Source organism: Pygoscelis adeliae, unplaced genomic scaffold (genome assembly GCF_000699105.1).
Source record: "Pygoscelis adeliae isolate BGI_AS28 unplaced genomic scaffold, ASM69910v1 Scaffold135, whole genome shotgun sequence".
Lineage (NCBI taxonomy): Eukaryota > Metazoa > Chordata > Aves > Sphenisciformes > Spheniscidae > Pygoscelis > Pygoscelis adeliae.
In genome coordinates, this window is record NW_008824908.1 from 2767497 (window position 1) to 2784749 (window position 17253).

General features: G+C 40.0%; 2 protein-coding genes across 3 annotated transcripts in view; one reads left to right on the forward strand and one right to left on the reverse strand.

Moving 5' to 3' along the window:
- STX17 (syntaxin 17) overlaps nucleotides 1-4056 on the forward strand; it is a 33737-nt gene extending 29681 nt beyond the window's left edge. For both annotated transcript variants that reach the window (XM_009324921.1, XM_009324922.1), the window contains exons 6-7: nucleotides 335-421; nucleotides 1145-4056. In XM_009324921.1, the coding sequence (XP_009323196.1) occupies nucleotides 335-421; nucleotides 1145-1384 (327 nt within the window). In that variant the 3' untranslated portion in view covers nucleotides 1385-4056. The remainder of the gene's footprint in view (nucleotides 1-334; nucleotides 422-1144) is intronic.
- Nucleotides 4057-6193: 2137 nt separating this feature from the next.
- The window catches only part of ERP44 (endoplasmic reticulum protein 44), a 57583-nt gene continuing 46523 nt past the window's right edge, over nucleotides 6194-17253 (reverse strand). Inside the window, exons 9-13 of the mRNA XM_009324947.1 lie at nucleotides 16900-17016; nucleotides 12784-12895; nucleotides 12189-12330; nucleotides 8993-9095; nucleotides 6194-6788 (exon numbers count right to left, since the gene is read on the reverse strand). Of these exons, the coding sequence (XP_009323222.1) occupies nucleotides 6687-6788; nucleotides 8993-9095; nucleotides 12189-12330; nucleotides 12784-12895; nucleotides 16900-17016 (576 nt within the window). The 3' untranslated portion in view covers nucleotides 6194-6686. The remainder of the gene's footprint in view (nucleotides 6789-8992; nucleotides 9096-12188; nucleotides 12331-12783; nucleotides 12896-16899; nucleotides 17017-17253) is intronic.

A 17253-nucleotide genomic window follows, 5' to 3' on the forward strand; every position in this document is an offset into this window, starting at 1 on the left:
GTTTGGATTATTTTTCCCTTTGGAATGCAAGTTCATCTATTCACAGAAAAGATTTAGAAATCATATGTTTTGGGTCGTTTTCTCTAACTGCAGCAACACATTGTATAATGCCCACACCATATCATTACTTAATAGTTAAGATTTTTTTAAAGTAAGTTTGTAGTTTCAGCAGTTTATCAGATGCTATTAATGAACCACCATTAAGGCCGCACGGCTGCAGTGTGTAGCAGATGAAAGCGGCTGTGGGGCCCTGATTACAGGCATTAAAATGGTGTGTATTGGCTCACTGCTGCTTCCCAGCAGGCTACCTCACTCATAATTCCTTTGCATCTAGTCTCAGCAGGAGAAGATTGACAGGATTGAAGACCATGTCAACAGTGCTGCTGTGAATGTTGAGGAGGGAACCAAAAACTTGGGGAAGGTAGGGATCTGCTCCTGCTGGTGAATCAATGGTACTCTGCCTCCCAGCAATCCTCTGTATTAACCCAATTGATCTGCCGTCTTTAATGCTGAGGGAGCCAGCAATTAAGGAAATAAGGAAGAAATGACCCACAGGTAGCAGGGGGAAAAAAAAAATCAATCTTTCTTGTAATTTTCTACCACATCCACACTACTAGGAAATACAGGGTTTGTTTTTTGCCTTTTTAATGCTATTCTGATGCTACCTTGGTTTACCTGCAAAGACAAGAGCATTCAAAGATCGGCTCACAAGAACGAAGTCGGCGTAAAACAAGAGGTTGATGGTAACATGCAATTTCAGTCCTGTTCTATGTAGATGTCAGTGACAGTTGCTAATAAGCCACAAACCTAGATTCAGGCATGTTGCTGAGAAGTCGGAGCATTTTCTCAGTTTCTCATTTGATTTAATGACGGAGACGGTAATAAATAGTGTACATAATCAGGCAGTAGCATGTAAAAGGACCTGGTTCACAACTGCATACATGAGATTGCTCAATCCTGAATTGTTTTTGGTACGTTCTGTTATACACATGGGATAGTAGATCATCTTTTTTTAAATACCAATTTGTAAAGTTTATTTATCACTGAGCATTCAAGTCATTGCCAAGAGCAATGAGGGGAAAATGCACATCACCACAGGCAAGTATTCTAACTCTTGTTTTTGGTTTTTTTTTCCCCTTTACAGGCTGCAAAATACAAGCTGGCGGCTCTGCCCGTGGCAGGTGCAGTCATTGGTGGAGTGGTGGGGGGTCCTATTGGTCTCCTTGCAGGCTTCAAAGTGGCAGGAATTGCAGCTGCACTTGGTGGTGGGATTTTGGGTTTCACAGGTGGAAAATTGATACAAAGAAGAAAACAAAAACTGATTGAGCAGGCCTCTTCCAGCTGTCCAGAGCTTTCTCGCCAAAGTGCCAAAAAATCCAGCTGAAGTACAGATTCGTTCTGACTAGGAACAAAAGTGTAGTAGCCGTGCTAATGACGGACTTGCAGCCTTATGCTTTAAATACAAGGCTGAGTTGTATGAATTTTGAAGACAGTACTGTTACTTGGGAGGGGTGAAATGGTCATGTCAGAATTTCTCTTTTCAGATGTGATAAGTGACATCAGTCCTTTGAAAATTATATGGATAACTTTTAATTCTAAAATTCTTAGGTGAGCTATATGCACAGCTGTAATGATGGGTGACAGGTGCTTCATGCTAAATTTGCACAAAGTGTCTTGCAGACAATACAAAGAGAGATATTTGGAAAACCCTAGTACTTTCCCATGAACGCCACCCAGAAAGAAGCTTCTATTATGGAGCTCCAAAGAAAAGGAAGTAAGCTCCGTCTATTTTTCATAGTCATAGTACTTTAAATTTACTTTCATTTATCCGGATTCCTAAACTCCTCCTGTGTATACCCCCAGGACACGACTGACTATGCCTGTTCAGTAACGCACAGGGAAGCGTTAGTTGCCATAGGAAAAGGTTAAAACCTTAACCTTAAGGTTAAGGTGGAAAAAACTCTTGTGTACCTCTCACATCTGCCTCCATCAGCCAAATCAGATCAGCATCATAATCAGCTTTTGCCCTTTTTCAGGTACTTTTTTTTTTAATTTGTAAACTCCTCATCTTGTTAAAAGTCTAGTTAAGAGTTAAACAGTCTAAGCAGCACCGCTGCAGGACTGCTACTGGAGAATAATAATTTTCCATGGCTGTTCAACTCCTTGGCTTGTCCTGAGAACACCGTACAGGATGAAGTGACAAGCTCTGGCATTCTGAGCCCGAAGCCTCAGCTTGCTTAAGCAGCGCTTACTGCTAGATGTTGCCCTTGCCTCTCATCTCCTGTCACCGACAGTGCTCCGGTGGTAGAGCCAAACGGCTTCCCTGGAAGGCAGTGCTGCAGCCAGGCCCACTCCCTCCGTAGTCTTTGTTATCCCTCAAGGGGGGCGTTAGGCAGCAGTCAAAGGACGGTGAAGCAGCGAGGCCCTTTAAAGGGTGCCGGTGTCAGCTGACATCCCCAGAGGATGGGACTATTTTGAAAATGTCAACCCGATACCGCTTACAGTAAGTGAGCCATGCTGTCTGGGTCAGCTGCACACCTTCTGCATGCTGTTCATTCAGTTCTGAAACGTCTGCTTCCACCCGCACTGTGGAGTAGCTTCTCAGCCTTTCCAAGACTTTGGGACATGCTGTGGAGCCTGTGTGGGGTGAGGTGCTGTTAGTGCTTTTGCTGGCTTTTTATAGGGGATGCCTGTTATTCCTAACCATCCTGATTTCGCTGCTTAAGAAGCCTTTTGCTTCCGAAACTTCCATTGTTAAATATGGGAGTGTTAACGTGTTTTTATTGTCACATAATCGTACTATTGTCACATAATCTACTGTTCAGCACGTGGTCCTACCTCCATCCTTCCAGGACAGTTCCCACGCTTGCTGCTACTGTTTGGGGGGAACAGAAATTGAGGCTGGGAAGCTGCTTTTTAAAGTTTTTAAACTGTTCAATTCAGCCCGAGCTCTGCTTGAGTCCAGTTTTATTAGTTGGACACTGAAGTCAGTGTTGAGTGATAAGGCTCCCTAGCGGGGAACACCGTGTAAGAAAGCATACTACAGAAAGAGCTCCCTTTTCTTAACCAGTACTTTGATATCATCATTGGAAATAACTGTCTGCTAATGACAGATGATAGGTTTTTGTGCCTAGAGACACTGTAAGCAACTGTTAGTTACAGCACAAATATCTTTTTCTGAACAGTTCTTTCTTATTACTTTTAAAATATGATTGAAATTGCTATCAGTCAGAGCATTGTGTCTATTTTAAGTAGGTCTGAGGCTCAGGGAAGCAACGTGTGCAGGACTAGTTTTCACAAGTAATTGCCAACATTGTCAAAACTGCATGTGTTAAAGTCACAGTGCCTACATCTGTAAAATCAGCTGGAGTGGAAAACATGACCCACCTAATTCAGCTCATTTGCTCCCGTCAGGCAAAAAGCACTTTTCTTTAAATGTATCTACTTTGGATGTAAACACATTTAATGAGCTTGTAACAACTTCATACTAAGGCTGTTCATTCCTTTGGTATGTAATTAATTTCTACATTTAAAGGACAAAACTAAGAAAAAAAAGTGTTCTTAATTAGCAACTGCGGTTCATTCTTTGTATGATTTTAAAAAGCTATGTCTGCTTTCCTACTGGATGCTTCGAAACCTTGTGCATTTAAATGACAGCAGCCACATCAGACATTGAGGATTCCACCTTCTCCCCCCAAGCTGGACTAATGTCAGGACAATCTAAATTCATAAAACTGAATTCCTGCCACAGCTTATACAAATTCAGCTTGGTGTGCGCTCATTTTATGAGATGTCTAGCACAAAAACTATTCTTCCCTCCTTGCGTCTAAGGAAGCAATTTCAAAACATTGTGTACACACTAGACTTGGGAGACTATTATTTAAGCTATGATTTTTTAAAATAGATGCGTTATTTACATATGTGAAGAAACACGGGCATCTGAGTAACCAAACTAGCATTTAAATTGCTAGGCATGTTAGTCGGAAGAAATGTAGGATATACATAATTCTTTCAGACCAAATAAAAATTTTTGCCTATGAGACTGGTTGTAGTATTTATTGAGAATGTCGGGGTTTATTTCCTTTCAGCATCCGAAAGATTAATAATATAAAATTTGTGAGGGGTTAAAATAATTGCATTACCAAGATTTAAGAAAAAGATTAACCCCTCACAAATTTTATATTATTAAAATAATTGCATTACCAAGATTTAAGAATCCTGAATTGAGTTACCTAACACATGCTTCAGCTATTGAAATATTGACATTGACTGAAATTAACACAAGTTCCTAAAATGTTGCATGCATCCAGTAACTCATACACATATGCTAGCTCACAAATGGACTCCTTAAGTTCAGTTAAAGAGAGTTTGGAATGGTTTTGTTCCATATGGGGATAACGCTAATATTGTTTGACAACTTCCCATCAAAGCCTCGAGAAATGTTAAAGGGAGGGGTTAGCTGAGCACTGAATGGTTAAAGCCATTGACGTAGATGATCAGAATTGAAGGGCTCAATTTGAAACACATCTCGCATTTTGTCCAACACTTGCTCTCTCTAGGCAAGTTCTCTATTTCATCAGATGATACTTCAACATCATGTTAGGCACACCTAGACTTTAGCTGTTCAACCTCCAGTGAATACACAATGAAATGACTTGAGTGCGTAACTGTCATCTGTCTACCTAGTGCTGGGATCCCAAAGCTCTGGGAACAAGTCCTTGCTCAGAAGAGCAAACTTGGATGAAGGAATGGTGGAGGGGGTTCATCTCTTTCACTTCCTAGCTGAAAGCACCAGCCACTGGACTATTGGGTGTATGGTGAGGTAGCATCCCTCTCCAGAAAGAGAAGTTTAGATGTCTTCCACCAAACAGCATTTATAAATAAGAATTCCAAGGGAAAATAGGAACCTCGGGGGAGTAAGACGAGTACTTGGAGGCACCATGCAGGAATTGACTAAAATTTCAGGTGCTTGAACAACTCCAGCACCACCTGCAGATAACAAGTGGCAGCCTTAAAACCATACCCTGCTTGCACCTTTGGATTCCAACTGGAAGGTGGTACAACTCAGCTGCCAAAAATGCTTGATTTGGCATGAGATGGAGACTGGGACAGGAGCAGACCAGGCTTTCAAGCCCTTAACATGCACTCCAAAATGCAGATTCATAAAACTGACAAAAATTATGCCTGTAAACAAAATCTTGCAGTACTCTTCTGGCTACCAATTCGGCATCTAGCTGTAGCTTGGTGTTGGTTAGTACTAGCAACTCTCTCCTCAGAATCACCCCCTAGAAAGCTCATGTGCCTGTTGCTGCAGGGGCTTGATTCAGCAGCCTCTCTTGGGATCAAGGGATCAACTTTTACCACGGCTGCACAGGACCATGTCAGTCTTCTGTCAATAACTGAGTAGGTGGCATCTAGCTGAGAGGCAAAAGGAATCCTGAGCTGTGAACTGCAGAAGCTGGGGCACTCGCTGAACTCAACATGAACCCAGCGGTCCACCTGTCCAAAGAACAAGCTTGCTTTGAAGGACACTAAACCTTGGGGGCCCAAGTCAAGGACCTGGATTCTTTGTAGTAAGTGTACTGTACAAATCCAATACTAATTCGTCTCCAGCAATGCACCCCAAATTAACGGGTATTTTTCCATCTTACAGTTTCTGTATGTTCATCTCACCAAGCAGCTTGAAGATTCATTGAGAAAAGCCTGTATTCTGGTATTATGCACAACAGAAAGCCCACAAGGAGAGTAGTAATTCTTCTTCAGCGCAGAATTCAAAGAATATGCAATAAGTAAGGCACAAGCCAGACAAAAAGAGTAACAAAAAGTTTGCAGTGGTTGTTTAGAAAGTAATGTGTCTGCTAGGAAGGCAGGGACCCAAAGAAAAAAGGAAAAAAGAAAGAAGACTAATCGTAACACATACAGAGATTAATTTAAGACTGACAAAACTAAGATGGCAGTCCACCCCTAGTCCTCTCCTACTTTGAAGGGCTTCCAACTTTCATGTTCTTTTAACACAACCATGTGGATAATATAACAATCTTAGTAATTCCAGGAAATCAGAGCAGGTCAATACAGCCCTTTCATTCCAAGTACAGCCATTATCATTAAAACTTTTCCTTTCCTCGCTTGGTATTTTAATAGTCAGAATTGTTTAATCGCTTGGACATTTACACCCAGTAAAGACCACACGAGATTCTGTAAAACTTTAATTTATTCCCCTCCCAAGTATCCAGAATAGAAGACCCTCTTAAGTTGGAGAAAAACGTGACAAAGAAATAGATTACCAGGATAGCTGTTCACATGAAGGAGGAGAAAAAGCACATACTACCGAGGTTACACAGAAAACAACCCAAAAGTCCTATTTAATGGGATAGTGCAAGTTAACAGCATGTCTCTGGCAAGGATACCTTCATTTGGATTATAAAAGTTTTACAGAACAGAGTTAGATCAAGAGTCTGGATGGGTCTCTGATATTTTACTATAGCATTAGGAACGTACTGTTTGAAAGATGCTGTACAGAATGACCCACCAAACAAACGTATTTACAAGCCTGGGGAGAAAGAAATTATTTTTCAGTTTATTCAAAATAAAAATACACATAGAATTATGAAAATATAGGTTTACTATTTCCACCACACAGAAGTCAATGCTGCTGTCTGAAAGGCTTGCAAGATTATTTCAAGTTTTTAAAGTTCATCTTTTTCCCTCAATAAGGTGTACCTATGTTCACTGGGTGCCAGTTTCTGGAATGAGCTCTCTGGTGGGCTGCTTGCTAAATCCTGAATTGGCTGAAAAACAGAACAAACAGTAAAATTGCTTGTTAGCCTCAGTTTAATAAACAAGCACCTCCATTAAATGAACTTCTAACATTAATTATGGGAGTGCATGAACGTCCAGCATTCTCACAGATTGAGGTTTTGGGGTTTTTTTGGAATGCACGTTCCAAGTCCCAAGCAGGTGGAATACACACATACATTAATTAATGAAGCACCATCAGTTAAGGATATTCCTTTTGTTGGCACATCTCAAAGGTAACGGCCATCACACAAGTTTCTGTACAAGGGACTTAAAAGCATTTCAAACTTAGACCCAAACAAATCTACAATGGGGTATCTACCACTTGCTTTGAAGGTATTCTGGTTTGCGTGTTTGTCTTTGAGATACACCAGGGCAAAAATGGCATCGCTGCCAAAATACTTTAGAATTCGTTTTTTATGGAAACTAAAAAAACTCAAACAAACATGCAATTCAGGGGACATACATGACCTAAGACAGCAGCCTCCAGTTTAGTTAAGGCCAGTATTTCCATTGCATACACATACACATCTTCCACAAGATGGCAGGATGCCATACGGAGATGAGAAAGTAAACATCCCAGGTTTTGTGTGCATTTTTCAAGGCAAAATGGAGACAAGAGCAAGCCTGCAGCTCTAGGCAACGAGGTTGTGCCCAGACAGGCAGCAGGATCCAGGGACTCGGCAGGCTTCCTTCCCCCCCTGGCCAAGCCTCCTCCAGATTGCAGTTGCCTCAGAGCGTCTCCTCCCCATGCACGCCTGCCTAGCTCTGAGCTGACCGACTGCCTGGCCTATGCCTCAGTCTCCAGCCCTGTTCTCCGCGTCTCCTGTTGACCTGAATTCTAGTTGCTCAATGAATTCCTGAGAAACACAGGGAGTTACCAGTTAAATGAATTACTGCTGAGACAGTTCAGCCCTCGTGTTTTCACAGCCAGTCATGACAACATCCAAAAGCAGTCATTCTCCTGGCACAAGGCAAGCCCTCCAGGGCTTTCACACTTTCAAATCTTTCAACTCTGAGCAGGGCAACAGGAGGCTGCACTCGCACGGCTTAGTGCAGAGCCACCCTTACCACATCCCACAGATGACCAGGAAAATGAGCCTGTAGCCATAAATCGTTTCTGTCCCTCACCCACGGGTTCTGGGATGGCCCAAGGCACCCCAACACAAGTGCACCGGCTGTCCTCTGGGATCACTGCGGCTCTTTGAGCCCTACATAATGCAACGTATAACTTAAAAGTAAGTGTTTAAAAACAGTTCTTTCTTTAGAGAGGGCCAGAGGTAATGAGAAGGTTACCTGACAGGCTGTTACGTTTGCACTTTTCAGCATGACACCAAGCATATGAGCCAAGCGGTGTATCAAGAAGATACAAGGCTGATCAAGACACGGTTAGAAGACTGGGCTGAGCAGAGGGAATTGGGGCTGGTAATGTCCTTTCTCTTCTGCCTCTTGGATTAAACTAAACACTGAGGTGCTCCTGAGTTTTGTCTAGAGAAGGATCTAGTAGTTGCATTCCTGAAGAGATCCCAGGAGTGACTTCCAGACATGTAATTATACAGCATGACAACCTTTGAGCAGAACAGTGACAAATCCAAACTGACAAATGCAGCCTGTGACCACTATTAATGCTGCTTGTTAACTGCATTACTAAAAGTAATAAGCCCTATTACCGCTTATCGGTCCTTTGTTGATGCTCTAACAATCTGCCTCCTGCTTGGATTGGCGACCACGAGTAAATATATAAAACATTCGGTCAATTGATGTTTCCCCTTAGAAGCACCCTCTCATAGTGTGTCGTGTGGGAAATAATGCATCTATGACATATCATCAGTTTTTGCACTGAAATCACATGAGAACATAAGAGCAGATCTACGAGCTCAAGACAGTCATCTGGCCCAAGAGCTTCTGTTTCAGTGGAGAAAATATATATTCTTATACTCTTCCCTTATTCAAGGCAAACAGGTACCACACTTCCCCCTAATGCTCTCCCTGCCTTTACTCAAAGGAAGTTAAAGGAAGAGCCAAGCAGAAGTGGCAATGTTATGCTTCTATAAACAGATTTCTCTTTCAGGAGACTGAAGTTAAAGGTACACACGTTAGGAAGTACAGCTCTGACAAGGAGTTAAAAAAAAAAAAAGAAAAAAGAAAAAGGGTCTTTATTAAATGCCCAAATTAAATGTATTTGTTGTAACCTTACCTGACCAGGTGCTACATCAGTTGGATCAGGGCCATGATGAAACTCTCTATGCAATTTTCCAGAATGCAAGTCTAGTACAAATTGCTTCAGTTTACCTGGAACTCTGGAACAAATCCAACAGAAACACCCACATGTTTATTACAAGTTAAGTCCAAACACAGAAGATTTAGAGTGCACTGTTTAGAGTAGCCAATTTCTGTTTATCTGGCACACTATGTCCACTTTTAGGTGATTAATAGAGGACAGGAAGCCAAATGGTTTGTGAAGGTATCCTACCAGCTTCTTTTTCTTTCCACTGTCTCTTGAGAACACAGCAAGTATTTCATCTTTTCAATAACTCCCACAGAGTTGTACTAGCCGATAACTTCATTGTATACTCACTCCAGCTCCCCACTAACCATAATGTAAGAGGGAACAGCAGGTTCCAAATGCACAGTTTACAGATACAAATGACAGTTGGGTAGCAGTATTGACAAAACATCTTTGAAAGGCTCTCTAGTGCCTGAGCAACTGCATATACACTAGAGATAAGCACTGAGAGGATATCAATGTAAATCTAATCTGAGATCATCTACTGTCACCCACAGCAAACGTGGTAAACTACAGCAACAGATTTTATTTGTGAAACGTCAAATAGACTAAAAAGCTTAAAATGAAGAGTTGATCTAGTAAGTATTAAAGATGAGATAAAAAACTATAACATGAGCACTATGCATGCAATCAAAAGGTAACGTGTGAATGGAGACAGGTTTTGTAGGGAGTCTTTCATCAGACCAATTATTACATTTAGGAAAGAGGGACAAAGTGTGGTCAGACAGGCTATCAGCATTTCAGATCGTTAGAAAACTCTATGGGTAAAACGTAGTATAATGTAGAGTCAGAAGGTATCACTACAGCAACGTCTGTAACTAATCCGTATTACAGTGGTACTTTGAGGGGTCTCTTCACTTCCCAGATAAGATCAGGAATTAGTACTGATGGGCTTCATTCCAGCCCGGTTGTAGGGACAGCAGAATCACTGCTCCCTGCTTTACCTTGGGCTCCCGCCCTGTTCTAGGTCAGGCACACTGCTGGAGACATTCCCCTCCAACCTCTTCTCCTCTCCTAATGCAGCAAGGGCATTTGGTGCCTAGCGCCTCTTGTAAGCTCAGCCAGTTCTTGCTGTGAAGCTACAACTGATCTGTTGAACGCTCCTTGCTATCATTTCTGACCTGGAACAGCAGGATGAATAGGGCCAGGTGGCCAAAGTATGAGGACAAAAATATTGAGTGGTGGTCTGATTTGCCTATGAAGTGGCTATTCTCCAAAAAGACGACTCCCTAAAGAGAGAGGAAATCTTTTAGTGGGCCAGTTCTGAAAGTACCATATCCAAACCCCATTGGTTGGTGGGCAGCACCGAGATTACAAGAGACAGTCTGGGGCCAGTTTGTAAGAGTCCAGAAAATGTACTAGAGTGGCAGAAATCCTTGCAGGTAGATGAAAGTCTTAGAATTAAGATTTAACCTATTATTAAAAAACAAACAAACAAACAAAACCCACACCCAAACCCACAAACCAAAAAACAAAACAAAAATCCAAACCACCCCCACACAAAAGAGTTATCACCCGGGGAGCTCCAAGCTATCCTTCTTTCCAAACTGTTTGTTAGGTATTTCTAAGTATCAGCTCAATCTCCTAGAGCAAGGTTGAATAATTATTTATCATTAAGCAACTGTCTACAATCCTGACATCTCTCTCTCTCATCTTCATTAGTATGTAACAACTGGTATACAAACAAGCAAGTAGCTTTTATTATTCTGATAGTGTTTCTGTGAAAACAGAACATGTAAAAAACATAATATGAAAGTCTAAGCTAAACATCTCTATTCCCCTATAAGGGATATTAATTTATTTTAGGGCTGTTTCAAAAGTGACAATAAAAAGAGTGCTTTCCAGATGCAAATATCCCACTTTTTTTTTTTTAAAGCACTGGCATGTGTGGTGAACATAATCTTCCACAGAAACAGGAACACAGGGAGAAAGATAGTCACTATCAGAGTTTCCACATACATAGCTTTAGATATTTGAAAAGCACTATTTGAGATACATCAAACAGACTACGTTTTAAGAATAAGCCTGTGGAGAATTATGGGGAGAAGCTAGGTTTGAACCCTCCTTCCAAATGTCAACATTTCAGGTAGAAAAATGCCTGCTGGAATGGCAGAATTAGACATGGGTTACATTCACATTGCATGCTAAGTCTGAGCTTTGAATCCTTGTCTTGGACAAAAATGAAATACCCTGAGTTTTTAAAAGTATGCACAGGCAAAAATTCTGAATGGGCAAAAACTCCAAGTCTCAAAGCCTAGACATCTAACCAGGACTTAACAAGCGGTGTGTATGCAGGTACCTCCTCTGAGACAGAAACTGGAGTTTAACACACAATCTGAAGACAAAGACAGAATGCTTGTCCCATGCTGACAGGCCCTGAAGATAACACGTACACATCTTCTCTCCTCAGCTGAACCACGGGAGACACAACATCTGCTTCCAAGGCAGTACAACTTAAAGAGATAGGCTGATGTAAAGAGGATTATCAAAGTGGCATTTCACCTAAGCACCCTGATACTCCTCTCTCACATATTTTATCCAGATAACATGCCAACAGTCAGCCATTTTCCAAGCTGCATGTGGAAAATTTCGGAAACCCGGGCAACAAGGATTTCTCTGCCAGCTTTCCAGGTTTAGGCTAATGCAGGAAGGCTGGAATTGCACAGCAGCAAAAACCAAACCAGCAGACTGGGAATTCTGACACGATGCATTTTACAGTAATCATTGCATAACACCGCACTGAAACATTCCATGTAGTATTTTAAACCTTTTAAAGTTAATTGGTATATCTAGATCACCACTGAAAATACCACGCCAGGCTCCAAATGCCTAACTACTATGGAAAATAGCAAAACTTTGAATTAAAAGAGCAGCAGCATCTAAAAACTTAATGTGAGATTCTCTTCTTGCATAAAGCAATGCAACTCCATTTTAACAATGACTTCACGCCAATTCATATTGCTTTAAGGCCCTGACACTGAATCATACATAGGCAGCCTCACCTATCCCAGATTCATTCATCTTCCTACCATAGTACTGATTAAAGTATGAGCACGTCTTTTCCTTTGTTCTTTGCAAATCAAAACGCACAAAGAAAAATACTTACGACAAGTCACTGAAGTCTGGAAAGACATACATGTGCCTAAAGCTATCAATGGCAATAACAGGGCAGTCTGCTGGAGTCTTCTGAATATGAAGGAGTGGGTGCCTGAATTTATCACAGTCAGCATGGAGGAAGTTTATCGTACCTTAAAATTGTGAGCAGACAAAAATCCATGTTAAGAATTTTTTTATTATCTTGAAACCCTAAACACTTTTGTAAGTATTACAAAGGTGGAGATATTAGATAGACACAACATGCAAAACTTGAAAATAGATTTAAGTAACTAACACTACCAAAATAACGGATTTTCTTAAAATGTTTTTGGCCATAATACAAGCTGAAGTTTTGTTTAATGCCCTCTCAAACTGCATGAAGTCATTTAGACAAGAAGGATTTCTGAAACAGTTACTTACTAATAAATTGTGAATCTATTTTAATCATTTCCAGAGGAGTTGGTCCTCACTGTCAAAAGTACATAAAGCCCTTTGGACTCAAGAGCTTTAAAGCTAGGATTCTGTTTGGCCTTTGCTTCCACTCTGAGTTTGCCTGAAGAAAATTATACCAGTAAAAACAAGAAGTAGTAGGAGTTACTACACACCTTTTTCACTTATTAACTGTCGTGCAACCTCCTGTTGGAATTTCTCTAAACTCTCCAAGTCATCTTTCATGTGGAAAAGTATGAGAAAAGGAAGGCCTTCTTCCGTCAGTTCCTGCACGGAAAACAAAACAAATCTCATTTCTTCCATTTCTTAAGGGCACTTAAGTGATTCCAGCAATTTTCAAATTCAGCGAGATGTCTACTTTAAAAACAGCTGAAAGACCAGGATTAAAGATGTTAACTGCTGACCCTTCATCCAAGATACCTGAGTGATACAGTTAACCATGCTTCCTTCTTCTGTATCATATACAGCAGATAAACGATGAAGGTATTTCATTATCAACATTTCAGGAAGGGATACACTTGCACTGGAATAATTGCTCAAGAGAAATAGCCCAATTCTGAGAAAACACAACATCTTCATAGAAACAGCAATAAGGCCTGAACAGCATGGTATTACATACTATAAAAAGCTGAATGCGTATTCTAGACCCAGTCCTAGCTTGGTTCATGTAATAAGTTGGTGTTTTCTTAGCATAACACAATGAATTAGTATCTTTAAGTAACTCCATCCTTAAAAAAAAAAAGGGGGCAAAAAAAAAAAGCAGAAGCTTTTTAGCTGACATAGCTATATCAATTATGATCAAGTACTGCTCTTCTGCCAGTAAGGGTGTCCTGACTGGTCATCTGTTTAACACCATTATTAAATTCATAGGCTAGTATATTACTAAAATTGATGAAGAAATGAAAACCTTTGTTGGACAGGAAACCTTTAGTTCCTCATAGAAATGCATTCTTGCAGCCCCAGTGCCTTTTAAAGATTCCTGTCCAGAGACAGATAAATGTACAACTCCTTGAGTAATTTATTCAGGATTTTTCTTTTACTCAAAACCCAAATAAAACGCGAACAACATGCATTTGCTTGCTTCAGAAGTGAATTTTAGGCACCTCTGAACACTAGCTCAACTTGCTAGAGCCTCATTGAAGAAATAATCATTTATCATCTAACAAATGCCTACAGTCTTGCCTATCTTTCATTTGCACAACTGGTGTACAAGCAAGTGCTGCTATTTCTTTGATTCTAGCCTGTATCAGAATAAAATCTATGCTTTTTGAGAAAGAGAGCACTCGTTCCTTCTGCCACCAAATAGAATAGTTTCTTCAGATGTTTTCAATTTGCAGTAAGTTGGAAGAAATGCTTTCCATATCAGTAGGCAGCCTGTTACGTAGTGTACATGAAATGGCTGTTATTCTCCCTTCAACCAAAGTCTGTCAGGTAAGTTGAAGCTTGGTGTTTTAACAGCAGATTACAAAGATCCTAATAAATTCAATGCTCTTGACGAAATTCAAGCTTCCCAATCCATCCCTAAACCAACTAATCACATTTGCTCATTTTCATTTTTACACATGTGAATTTGGCTGGGTCTCAGGCTCCTCTCCTATTATGAGGATGTGAAAAAGTCTGTTTTGTACCACTATGATTATGGCTCCGACTCCTCACTTGTTTCAGCAGGTACATTTCCAGAGGGAGAACTCCCAAACAGAGCTTGGTATTCCAGCTCTAAGCTCCCCTCTTGCTTGCAAGCAGCTAAAGGGACAACCTCAGTTTTGATATCTGCATAGTTAAAACCCTTATATGTGGCAAGTTATAGTCACAAGATCAATTCATCTCCAAACAGGTTGTTAGGACAGCTGGCCTGAAAGCCTTGCTAATTTTGGCCCTAACTGGTTTCTATGAAGTACCTTCCTTTGTTTGCTTTTCTATTCCAGCTTTCATAGCATGTCTTAGTGATCAGGACGTGGCAAGTGGAATAGTGATTTAATTTGCTTTGCACTGCTCCCTCAAAAGCTACTGTCTCATTTGGCACTGAGAATATCAAAAGATTTTTCATTAGATCTGAACTGCTCACATTACTCCTGTATGCCTTTGAGAAACTTTTTACCCTTTCAAAGGCTTACAGTTCAGCACCATCGTTAGACCACACGGTTCATTGTATTCATACAATGAAAAACTAAACAGACTGATTACAGGTTAAACAGTGATTTCTTCTGAATGATATTACTAATCCCAACAGCCTTTTCTCATCAAGTACAGGGACTGTCTCTCAAAAGGACAGTCTTCTCAAGCAGAAGACCTTGCTTCAGAGTTCAATTACTATGTGCTGTCTAAAGTCACAGTGATGAACTCTGTTCAGACTGGGCATCTTCCTGGCTAGCCTGCCCATGACACTTACCAGATAATGACAACATTAAGAAAGAAAATGAGGGAAAAACCTATCAGCAGTTTACAGAGGCCAATTTTGATTTTAAAATTGGAATTAAAGTCTGTGGTAGAAATTTTTGTCTTTATACTGTATTCTAGAACCATAAACACAGCTTAACAGTCACAGCACTTTGTATTTTTACCCTGTAATATTGTGCAGTATGCAGTAAAAGCCCATTTAAATACTATACAATTTCAGCAGGCAGAATTATGTCAGTTTTGGCATGTTGAAATTTGTTTGGGTACTGGCAGCACTGAAATTTTTAAACAAATGTTGCTAGGCAAAATGTCACATTGGAATTGTAAATATCTGCCTAAGTAAACAGGAATCAGGGTTGAAAGAACAACCAGAAAAACCATGACACAATGTGGTACAAGCTGACAGTGATGAACCTTGGCTTCTAAGGCTCAGAATCCAATTTCACCATGGGAAAAGTAGACTGAAAATTTACCACATGCTTTGAAACATGTTAACGTGTGGCATCTTTTACATACTGAGTTGCAAATCAAGAATTAAAATTTGTTTAACTAACAGAACTTTCCAATAAAAGTTGGCGGGGTTGACTAGAAGGTTGTACTTAAACCATTTTGTGCATCTCACCCTCTCTCTCCCTCTGTCATGTAACCTGACATGTTGCACGTGCCCAGAACAGCAGTGTTACATACACTGCAAAGTCAGAATAAAAAAAATGAAGCGTGCAAACTGAGAACAAATGATATGACTGATTCTTTGGTTTCTAATCCAGTGTGGACAACACACTGCAGTTTGTTACAAACCTCACCAGAGTCTCTAGCAGATCCTGTGGCTATGTACAAACACTCCTTTTGAGATACTACAAACTTGCTAATTTTCTACAGATCTTTTTCCCCCATTGGTTATTTTACCAAAAAAAAAGTATAATATGGTTAGATATATAGATGAAAGAAGTAAATTACAAAAGAAAACAGAAAAGCACTGAAAGAAAATAAGGATAATGAGAAGAAAAAGGATGTTTAAAAGCAAACCCCCAAATTCCATCTTACAAATTACAGCTAAAAGAAGAAACCTTCAACCGTCGGGAAAGAGCATGTGAAGCTAAAAAGATTATGAAGGTACCAGTGCTTAAACACAGATTGACAAAAAAATATCACATGGTTTTTATTACAATTCCCAGAAGATTGCCCGTTCCACAGATGGTCCACCACCGTTTAATGGGCTTGTTTATTAGATAATGCTTTGGAAGTGGCTAATACAGTAACATTTTTCTACTACTAACTTAAACATTACATTTTAAAAGCTGATTATAACTAAAGGATAGTTCACAACTATTTTACTCTTTCAAACTGCCATGGCCATGCTGACATGGATATTTTCTACCCTGACTAGAAACATTTTTTTCAAGGTCATAACAGATGCAAAAAGCACTTAAATAACATTTATGTCTGGATCTTAAATCAACATTTAGTCATAACATCTGTATAAATAATATGTACTTACTTTAGATGAATAACACAACCTACCCAAGGTGATACACACCCATACATACTTACAGACACACACATTCTTACACACGCACATTCTTAGCGTCCAAGTGTCCACACTCCGCAAATCACCAGATACTTCTTATGTGATCTATATGCATGATTATAACCTCTTACTCTGGTAGTGTATGATACTACTACAAATCTGCCTCCAGTGAACTTCAAGTCTAACCAAAAAGCTCCAAAAGAATGAAAAGACATTACCTGACAGCTATTTTCTGTCTAAAGCAAAGCATGCAGAAAGTTCTTTGGCATGGATTAAAGACCTTGAAAGAGACATTTTGGTTTTGAGAAAGAAACTCCAAAAGTAGAATGGTAGAAAAAATTCTTACCTCACCATTTTCAAACGTAATTTCTCGAACTAGTGGTACACATTTATCTTGTGTCCATGCATAAATCAAATCAAAATTGGTTAGCGATCCTAAATACACCATATCTGGAGCATTTTCCTGTTGAAAAAGAAAAATACACTAGTTGAGAAACAGTAAAGATGACATTGCTATATATGAAGAAGATTACCTACCCGACATAAAAGTAACTATATCCATATAAATATTAAAAGCCAATCTTACACCAATATTCAACCCTTGTGCATGCAACATTTCTATTAACTATGTTACAAAAGTACAACAGGAAAATAAATATTATAGATGATCATCTGTGCAGTCAACTCCACTTAAGGAGAA